Genomic DNA, 10649 nt, shown 5'->3' on the forward strand with positions numbered 1-10649 from the left:
AAGCCTAAATGTTAGTCCTTAGCTATTAAAAGCTAAAACCAAAAACCAAACTAAGAGTTCGCTCCAATTTTTCCGCGTTGGTACCGTTCTCTCAAATTTCTACAAATTCGGACACTAATTAATCATGAAATTTCTTAGCTGTTGTGGCTAAAAATCAACTTAAATAGTATGCTTTATAATACCTAATAGTTTTCTCATCTGAATTTAGTCAAAAAATTTTTTTAAATCTGGAAACCTGGCTCAAGGTCTTAACTAAAATTGATTTTTTTTATCCTGTGTTACATTCGAAACTGGTGGTTTTAAAGATCTTTTACTCCGAAAAAAAAAAGATATCATGGCAAGCTGGAGGCTTACAAAAAATTGACTGGATTTAAAAGAAAAAACTTTGAATTAAAAACATTGATCACAATTTTGGAGAGGAATTTAATATTTCTGAATGGACGCCCAATAGTTTGCCATGATGCTTTTTGGTTAGAAACTTCCACTTACGGTCTCGTGCAAAGAATTGAAGTACTAAAAAAAAGGTTAAGAGACAGACATTTTAAATCAGAAACGAAACAGAACTTTATGGACTGTTTTGATTTTATTCTTAGAATGAAAAAGAAATTGGTGGTGATTACTCTTCGATTCTTTTTGCACGAGATGGTTTTAATGATTTTGTTGTTGGAAAATTTAAAGGAAACCTTGTTAAATTTTTTGACGAAAAAGCTGCCAGGGAAAACTCTCTGCAAATTGGTCCAAATTTTCCCGCCAAAAGTCTTGGTATGTATACGAAAAATTTTTCTTGACACCTTTTAATTCAAAATTACATAATCTTGTAATTAAAGAGAATGGAAAACAAATAAAATACTTTGTTGAACATGAAACATTTGTGGTTTATTGAGTACATATTAAATGATAATAAAAGAAGACTCGAGAGTAAAACACGACAACAAGTAAATAGATATTGAGTTTATTAGCAATTAAAAATATTGAAGTATACGATTTAAAAAAAAAATAAACTGGCGCATGCGTATTTTAAGCGCCATATTTTTTCTAAGATTTTGGCGGGAAAACTCGCCATATTTGTACAGATGTTACTTACAGAAAAAAAATGGCGGATACGTAGTGTAGCCCGTATTTTTCCAAGGTTTTCGGCGGGAAATTTTTTCTAACAGTCCATAACTTGAATTGAACGGACAAAAATCACAACTTGTTGGTAACTTTTCTGTCTTTTGGCGTTTTAATCTTAGCTTTGATTCGAAATATTTCTTCGCTGATTCTTGCATGCTTGAAGTGCCAGGGATATTTACCAGCCAGTCTGAAAAAAAAAAAAAAAAAAAAAAAAAAAAACTTAACCGAATGCTTTACCGAAAAACTTCAGTTGTCCGACGTTTCGATGTTGCTATCAAACGGTCCTGTTGTTCCTCAAACGGTTACTTTTACCTTGCTATTGATTTTAGCAACATCGCAACGTCGGTGCTGTACAAACTGGATTTAACGATAAATTCAAAACGAGCACTGATGAATATTCCACCAAAATCGTCGAAATGGGTTCAAGTTAGATTTTAAATTTCGCTTTTTGTCTACTTCTTTTCAGGTATTAAACCATTTCATTTTGAGGTTTTAATTGTAGTCAAGCGACAACAAGCAGTTAATCTATGCTCGCCAGCAATTCTGAGATCACGAAGGAATCTCATGCAATAATTGCATGAATAAAGTTTCTGCTTGCTTAAATTATATATCTCAAACCATTCGCAGAGTGCCTGTTTAAATGAAATATTGTGCTCTTGTTCACATTTTAGACGATAAAACCGAGAAAAGTAATGGAGTCAGAATATTGTTGGAAGCTTCTGTTCGCAATGAGACCTGATAGAAAAGAAATACGAGCATGTTAAAATACATGTAAATCCTGGCGCATGTGAGAGTCGCTGAATATGCGAATAAAAATATAAATGGTCGAGTGGCTTTTTTTAAGGATGGAAAGCTGCAAATACACCCTTGGAAAAATGTCTTTCTCAAATTATTCTCTTATAAATAGCTTTGGTAAAAATTATGAAATCCGACTATCTATTTTTTTTTTTTTTGCATTATTTCGTTCCCAGTGGACATATTTGAATTAATCAACTTAAAACTATCTTTCCTTCTTCTTACAAATGTTAAGGAAAGCCATTCGATATCGTGTTCTCGAGATTTGGATCAAGGTGGCAATAAATACTTTACAGTTTCTGCACTTTGGGGATAAGTACAACTGACCAACAAAGCAAATTAGGTTAAAAAATTTGTTTTAACGCTTAGACTTCCCGCCAAATGTTTTCTCATAATGCTTTTTCAGGATGAAAAATCTCAAAAGCCGGCCAACTGTACGTACCTATATCTAACACAGGAAAAGACGAAAACACGCAAGGAATTTGACTACTATGTTCACCTAATTTCCAAACCAATTTGTACACTAGAGTAGATTCATTAATTGCATTTTTTTCTTAACCAAAAGAGCCGACTAAGCCCCCGATGTTCCCTGTAAAAAAACTCGCGCACTTGATAAGTAGGCTCTAAGGTGCATGTCTCTGGAATCACGTCAAAAAGGGTCTTTATCAGCTTATGACAAACTACAGAATCACTGAGATACAATCAGGGCCGTAGCTAGCACGAGGCAAGACGAGGCAATTGCCTTGTCTTGATTTTGGCCTCGTTTTTTTGGCACCAGTGTCGCTCAGCAATAAAAAGTGAACTTCTACACTTGCCCAAGATTGACTTTTCTGAAGAAAAATGCCACGGAAAATGCTTGAAAGAGCATTTCTGAGCCTCTAGATTTCAAAATTTTCTGGTGGGGGCATGCCAAACTGGAAACTTGCCTCGTCTTGTTCTGAAGTCTGGCAACGGCCCCGACAATCATCAAGTTTTGGGGCGCACTATTTCCGAGTTCGGTTTGAGATCAGGAATGTCAAAATGAAGCTCCAAGATTTTTTTATTGAATCGCGATACAAAAGAATTACTGTATCCCGTAGTTGATAAGCTTTAAAAAAAATCTGAGAAACAAATGTCAATTTTTTTTAGCTTACTCATTTGGTTTCAGCCTCAAGAACTCATTACTTAAAAACTGGGCTTTGAGACTTTAATTGAATCACGTTCAAAGCGAAGTACTGTATCACGCCGTTGTTGATAAACTTTAAACAAAATTTGAGAACAGATATCAATTTTTTTTAGCATACTCTCAATTGGTTTCAGCCTTAAGAGCTCATACATATTTATTAAGTTTCTAAGATTTTTTTCAGATCTTTTTTCAGACATCTACTATTTAACAATTATTCCACGAGGGCGCGTTGGATATGAGATGATAGATAGCCAACGAGGCGCGTAGCGCCTCGTTGGCTATAATCATCTCATATCCAACAAGCGCGAGTGGAATAATTGTTTTATTAAAAACGCCCTCAAGAAATTATTATTTTGTAAGAAGAAACTGGATTTTTTAGCTCCCTTTTGATTTTAAGCTGACGCGTACGCTTACCATATTTGTAGATTATGGTATATTGGCTGATATACCATAATGGCTAAGCCAATAAAAAGTCTTGAATTGCATTATCCAATGATCCAGTTTTTAATAATTATTATTATCTACTATCTGCTATTGTTGGTTTAAAGTGCTACTGCGACCAAAAATGCACCTTTTCTTTCCTCCTCAGAAGTTGAAAGTACTTACCCTAAAGTAACAATTTGCCAAATCTTAAGGCAAAACCTCCATCGAGAAGTAATATTATTTTCCCTGTAGATTCGCGATCTAAACGGCCGCCATTCTTCGAACTACAGAACTCCGCGCGAAGAAGAAGAAACTGGGTCGAGAACGGAAGTGACGTGAACGACTCAACAAACGTGGCTAATTTGGTATGCCGAGAGAGAGTTGTTTTTCTGGTTCCGCGGGAAAGAAGGAATAAAATTCTACAGAATTGTTCCCCAGCTTTCTTTTGCGTATTTCTTGTAAAGGCATGCCCTCGCGACGTTGTCGAAGTGAGTCGATGACGTCACAACTAAAACCGCTGTAGTTATTTTCGCGGGCTCTCCAGTGTGTTTTTCGAGCAATTGCGGAAGAATTTTTAATGTCTTCGCGGCGCTGTTTTTAAGGAATAACGTTGTCAAATTTGAGAAACTTACGCTTATTCTTATAGTTTAGGGTCTAAATGTGAAGTTAACACCAGAAAATTGGGAAAATAAAGTGCAAAAATTTCGTCGTAGTAGCACTTTAAGACTCAACTCCGCAACAATTAGGCTCCAAGATCTAAAGGGTTTAACCATTTAAATTGTAAAAAATGGCTCATTTTTGAAAGAAAGAAACAAGACCTTAAATTTATCAGAGATCTCACTAAGAATTCTTAATGACACAATTCAAGAGGTCATTATTGTAAGCTATTGTAGGAACATACTCATTTTTAATCAACAGTTGAGCTCCAAGTAATTTATTGGAGGAAGTAATGCAAAAACTTATCAGACCCGAAACAAATCGGAGATCACAACAATTATCTAACTTGATGTGAGAAATATTAAGTCTTGAGCATCTCAAGTTGAGTTTAGCCTCAAGAACCGAGACACTCAAGCTTCAGGTTGACCGACATTTTCCAACAAATGAACTCTTTAACATCTTACAACAGTCATCCAGGCTTATTACGAAACACTAACATGATCAGATTACTTTTGAATAAAGATTACCTTGTCAAAGTCAAGCAATGCATTCCGAAAACAAAAATTAAGATCTTCTTCTCATGGCCCAACGTATTATAACGTTTCTCAGTTTTAAGGTTACAAAAGTAGTTATCCTTGTGTGAAGCCAGGCTAGATACGGCGATAATTTTGATGTGAGCAAGAGTTCAAATACAATATTTGACTAATTCAAGGTCATGGATGAGCTCTTGGGCAGATACGAAACATGCTGGGCCAGAGACTTCTACCTTGTGAGATGTCTGCACTTTTCTGGTCAGTCATCTCTTTGAAAAGATCTGGGAAACGTTGGATGATCGATATTATTCTTGCAATTATTCTTTAACTTGGAAGATGGTCATAACATGCGCAATGATGACTATAATCGGCGACAAAATTGATCTCTTCAACCCCCTGTTACTTATGTTTGGTCTCTTCTGCCCTCTTTAAAGTGCATATGACACGAGAATTTTTTGTCTTGTTTCTTGTAGTTGGATATCTATAGTAAACGTTTTGAAGCTTTAAAAGAGCTGAAAAATGTAAAAAGCATTTTTTTTTGCTTTCAAAATATGCGCAATTTGCCTTCAAATTTGTCCCGGAAACTGGGTCCTAGTTTATCGTCGTAGAAGTTATTCATGACGTCACACTGTGTACCTTTGTCGCGAAGGTCCGTTGTCGCTAAGAGGATTCTGCAGCACTTCGTAGTAGATAGTTAGTGCATTGAAAGGCAAAGATGTCCAGTGATTCTAATGATTCCTTTGAGTCCGACTCTTCTGAAAGTTCCATTGACTTCGAAGAATCTGGGTACACAATGTGACGTTACGTGCGATTTTGGCCGCGCGATGACCGGAACAAATTTGAAGGCAAATTGCACGTATTTTGAAAGCAAAAAAAAAAAAAATATATATATATATGCTTTTTAGACTTTTCCAGCACTTTTAAGGCTTCGAAACGTTTCTTATAGATATCCGACTACAAGAAACAAGATAAAAAAATTTCGTGTCATATGCACTTTAACTTAAACACGAAGGCGCGCTATATAAGGAAGTCTTCCCTGGGAAGACCTAGGCTCATTTGTCACTCACCGTTGACGTGTGCGGGTCAAATTTAAATGCTGGTAGACGAACAAAAGGGGCTAAGGAGATATCTATTGTTTACTTCCACCAGCATGGGGGCACGAGGTAACGTGCGAACCACCTACTTCGATCTCAAATTTACCGCCACAAATATAGACAGTTTCCATTGGAGAAAGGAAATACAAATTTCAAAAATTCTTGTATTGTGATGAAGACATGAAACAATTTGGGGAATTCGCCCGCTGTTCACTGCTTTGGAGTAGCTGTATCTCAAGCTTGACTCGACTCTAAGAGTTCTAAATCACACGACGGTTGACTGACAAATGGTCCAGTGGGGCCTAAGGCTCCTTTTATAGCGCGCCTTCGTGTTTAACTGTTTGGTCACGTCCCCCCCTCCCCCCCCCCCCCAAAAAAAAATGATGCATCGTGATTCAACGAACTTTTTGCCAACATTGAGCGGGGGAGGGGGTCTGTTAATGATTTAGAGTGAGGTAGAAACTATTTCTTCTTTTCTTCTTATTTCTTCACATAAATAGAGCTCTTCAAACATGATGTGTCAACTAACTTTGACGCTGATTGCATGCATTCTCTTTAACACTGGTGACACAAGTGAAAGCTTCCTAAATCAGAAAGAGATCCAAGAAATCAGACAGTGAAGAAATAATTTCATTTTTCAGTTTGTAGTTTTTCTTCATTTTTGACTGAGTTAGTTTTGAATTGAAAACATTCGGTAATCCAAGATCAATCGTTCAAAGCAGACGAAATCCCCAGATAGCTTATATGTTACAATGCACCAATTATCTAACCTTACTAGAAGTTATCGCGTACTTCTGTCCTTCCTTGACGTCCTTTATTTCGAGGTGTTCCAATTTTCTCTCATGGCACTGTCTTGTGGAGAGAAAAAGAGACAAGTATATTAGGCATACGTACATACCGAATGATCTTCGTTCTAACTGAATAGAGTTCCACATCTGGATCACAAAAAAAGCATTTAGAACTAGCACATTTTCTGCTGACAAATTTGATGTCCCTAAGTCTTACCAAACAAAGTAATAACGAAATTTTATTGTATAACTTACTAAAAACAAAATGTGACTTAGTCAGGAATAACGAAGGTAACTTCGATTACTGGCCTTTTACCTTAGAGTTACACAAGTATGGGGCAAGAGTTCCATATAATCCCATAAATTAATTATGCATTCAGTCTTTGTTTAATGAAAACAATAGCGAGAACAATAGAACTCCGCAGAGACTAGTAGTCTTTGTTTTGAAAATTTTGATTTTTTTAAAGTCTTTTGAAACAGGGTAAATTCGGCGCGTTTTGGCTTTGCAAAACGAAAATTTAAGACATTTTCCAGAGGTTTTTAATTTTGAAATATAATTAAATAACATTTACAGGAAGGAGAAGAGCAATAAGCAAATAAGCGATAAGTACACTAACGATAAAGTACGAATTTCTTGCGTTGTCAGCGAAGTCACGTCCAAGAAGAACCGTCATGGCGGCTGCCGCTGAAGATTTGTTTTACACTGTGCTATGGGTATTACTCTCTTTCTTCTTGCATTTGACTCGGTAAACTGATTTTACAGGGGCCATAACAAGGAAGATGAACACTGTATTATTATCCGAATGTAACATTCCATATGTAGGCTACTAAGTGTACCTGAAGAAAAGTCGTGACAAAGAGAAAAGCACGAATCCCTGACATGGCATCTCAGCGAACCACCTCATCCGATCCAGCATAGGACACACTCGCCGACCTCGATAGAATAGACAATATCCAGGGGAATAGGGTTGAAATGTTTCTTGACTCCATGAAGGCTAAAAAAGACGTTCAAATCTCTTGCAGCTCGTGAGTTCTTTCCACGTGTAAGACTGAATGTAAAATGACATGAATATTAATTTTGAAAATTATTTGTAATTCAAATGAGTTTTGCGACTTTAACAGGCGAGTTCAAAATAATCGACATCGAGTTCTTCGGTCTGATCCGTTCAATTTTAAAAAGAGGTAGGATGCCTCTTTAGGTTATCTGAAATTCTAAGGTTTCTACAGTTATTTCTGGTAAGTTATAGTGAGAACTTTTGCATGCGGTGAATTCTCGTGCATATTAAACTATCCTTAAGGGCTCCATGACGAACTCTTTTTCTTTCCATTTGAGAATTTTTACGCACATTTCCTCTTTCGTTTTATAAACCATTGATTAGAATAGAGCGAATGAGTGAGAGAATCTTAGGCTCATACTCAACCCACAAAGTATAACCAACGCCATACCATGACAACAGAAACGGAGTGTTCAAATTGGCTGTCTGAATATTTACATCATCTATTGCCACTAATTTTCTGAAGTACTGTAAGTATTATGTATTGAAACCCTATGTATACTGTAATGTTGTGTAATGCAATCTGTTATTAAAAAGAAAAAAAAAAGTGTTTTTATAGGATTACACAATTACTGGTGAACCAGTAGTTTCCATTGTGGTCCTTGCAAACAAATGAAACAAATGGTCTAAATTAAATATAACATCATTAAGAACATCATTAAGAACATCATTAAGAACATCATTAAGAACATCATTAAGAACATCATTAAGAACATCATTAAGAACATCATTAAGAACCCCAACCAGCCGGAGGCAAACCAGTTGGCTATTTACAAGCGTGGCCAAGGATCTGAACTCGGGACTACCGTGAAACAAATCCAGTGGTCAGAGTGGGACTCGAACCCGGGAGCGGCGGATTACGAGTCCGACACTCTAACCACTCGGACACACTGCCTCCTTAATAACAATATGGTACGTAGTGTAACGTGAGATAGTGTTACATTAGAAGGGAAAAAATGTTAATTCCGGCCCCGGCCGGACCAAGACTCATGGTCTTAAAATAAGTGAGGAGAATTTGCTACCTTTCTATAATCAAGAAATGGAAAGATATTCTAGTCTTCTCGGATAAGGACGAATAAACCGTAGGTCCCGTCTTCTTCAGGGTTTGGGGTAGGAGAAGTTTATTTCTCACGCACGAGATTACTGTGTGGTGGATGTCCTCCCCTGGGTGGGATGGGTGGGTGTTGGCCATGAAAAGCCCCTATGGGGAGTGGTAATTCTGCAAGCACTAGTTGTAAGTACTATGTTACTATAGTAACGTCAGTGGTTGAGTAATGTAAAAGTGCAAATATTCGTATGATGCACGATCCTCGCAGTAGAGAGCGCTATTTATGCAATAGCGAAAATCAGACCTGAAAAAAATCAGGCCAGTGTACGGGATTCGAACCACTGACCTCTGCGATACTAATGCAGCGCTCTACCAATTGAGCTAAGAAGCCAACTGGGAGCAGGCCGTTAAGTTGATTCGTAATAAACCCGTGATGATAAATCAGATACAATGAATATATGAAATTCATATATTTTGAACTGCGGTATTAGATACGTATGATGCACGATCCTCGCAGTAGTAGCGCTCTTTACTGCGAGGATCGTGCATCATACGTATCTAATACCGCAGTTCAAAATATATGAACTTCATATATTCATTGTAAGTGCAAATATTGTAAAATTAGATTTTCAAAAATGCAACCTGAAATAGACTGCTCAATCGTCGAAAAATTCTATTTCAAAGAAGAAGGCTGACGGGACAAGAGAGCGATTAAGAACTGCACAGGAATAAATGCTGACAGAAAAGTGATTCGAATGGACTGTGGGTGAACGAGTGGACGCAAAGGGATTTCGTTGAACGCAATTAGTTGAAACACAAAACTAAGAGACCCACAACAAAGACATTTCCTCGTATTTATTGAATTACGTTCTCTCTGCTACTAGTATGTACTCTAACAGATTGAAAGAACCAGGAAATGCTCAAGATGTGATTCTGAACATAATTTGATACAATTTCAATTTTTTAAGTGTGTGATCTTTTCTCCTCTTAAATAACTTATGGGCTAACAAATTCAACCTACAGATAACCTGCTGCAGATTTCGACTACTCTGACAGCGATTCCTTACACGAAAACCCATGATTTAAAATCCATTATGTACAGATTATTATATATATCTTACGGACCCCTTGAACGCGAAAATAATTGCTGTGTCAAGCAGACGAGACGAGAAGGAAATTTTTCATCGAGTAGACACAGTCTTAATGGAAATGTAAGAAAAAAAATCTTGGAAACGGAAATGTATGGCGGCCATCAAGGACAATCATGTTGGAAACGAAAGGGTTTCAAAGAGAAGCAAACCGATCAAACTTAAAGGGCGTGACCACCTTTGGGGGAGGGGGGAGGGGGGGTTGTAGGGTGACTACACACTCAAGTTGTGAACTGGTTTAAAAAGTGCAATTTTTTTTTTCCTATTCCTACAGACCTTATTTCCATGTTAATGCAGAGGGACCTATGGTTTGGAGCTTTACTCCATATATTTACAAATGTTCCCTTCAATGAAATGACTCAGCAGTAAAGATTTCAAAGCATTTAGCATTCCCTGGGCTTTTGCGCGTATTTTGCTCCACGCATGTTTGCACGTTTGTGTGTGTGAACGGCGTGATGCACGCGCGTAATTCGCGGAAATTTAAAGCGCTCGGCACACGTTCAATATTACTGGCTCCGGTTGTTCGAAGGATGGGTAATGCTATCTAGTGGATAAATCTCTATGCGGTGGATAGCAAAGTGCCTTTTGTTGACAAATACCTTTGAAAAACCGGGTCAAGTACGAGAGGGAAACTGCACAAGAATCTGATGCTGGGCATTGACTCTGTAAATAAAGATCGCCGTTCATACATCGGTGACTTACACATAATAATTGCTTGTTTGATCCTAGAATAGGCTCTGCCTTAACACGGCATTCTCTCTTGCACGAAGTAGTACCTTAAATCTGACTAAGAAAAATTTACATCAGCATATCTGCAAATTATCTCATCA

The 10649-nt window shown here is 37.3% G+C and overlaps 1 protein-coding gene across 3 annotated transcripts; it reads right to left on the minus strand.

Annotated features, from left to right (window-relative positions):
• Positions 1-936: 936 nt before the first annotated feature.
• On the minus strand, positions 937-7623 carry LOC148721796 (uncharacterized). 3 transcript variants are annotated; one of them, XM_088736785.1, is made up of 3 exons: positions 7406-7623; positions 6556-6628; positions 937-1300 (listed from the first exon to the last, which is right to left on the minus strand). In XM_088736785.1, exons 1-3 carry the CDS (start codon positions 7448-7450, stop codon positions 1077-1079), a joined length of 342 nt encoding a protein of 113 aa, XP_088592911.1. In that variant the 5' UTR covers positions 7451-7623; the 3' UTR covers positions 937-1076. The 3 variants fall into 3 exon arrangements, with proteins under 3 accessions (XP_088592911.1, XP_088592910.1, XP_088592912.1); XM_088736784.1 differs by having other exon boundaries at positions 6556-6632; XM_088736786.1 differs by having other exon boundaries at positions 6551-6632.
• Positions 7624-10649: the final 3026 nt, after the last annotated feature.

Source organism: Stylophora pistillata, chromosome 10 (assembly GCF_964205215.1).
Source record: "Stylophora pistillata chromosome 10, jaStyPist1.2, whole genome shotgun sequence".
In the NCBI taxonomy this organism is placed as follows: domain Eukaryota; kingdom Metazoa; phylum Cnidaria; class Anthozoa; order Scleractinia; family Pocilloporidae; genus Stylophora; species Stylophora pistillata.

Coding starts and splice junctions, on each gene's coding strand:
- LOC148721796 (XM_088736784.1), bottom strand. CDS start 7,485: ATGCTGGATCGGATGAGGTGGTTCGCTGAGATGCCATGTCAGGGATTC. Junction 6,633..7,405: donor TTGTCACGACTTTTCTTCAG/GTACACTTAGTA, acceptor TCTCTCCACAAG/ACAGTGCCATGAGAGAAAAT. Junction 1,301..6,555: donor GAAGTACGCGATAACTTCTA/GTAAGGTTAGAT, acceptor TTTTTTTTTCAG/ACTGGCTGGTAAATATCCCT.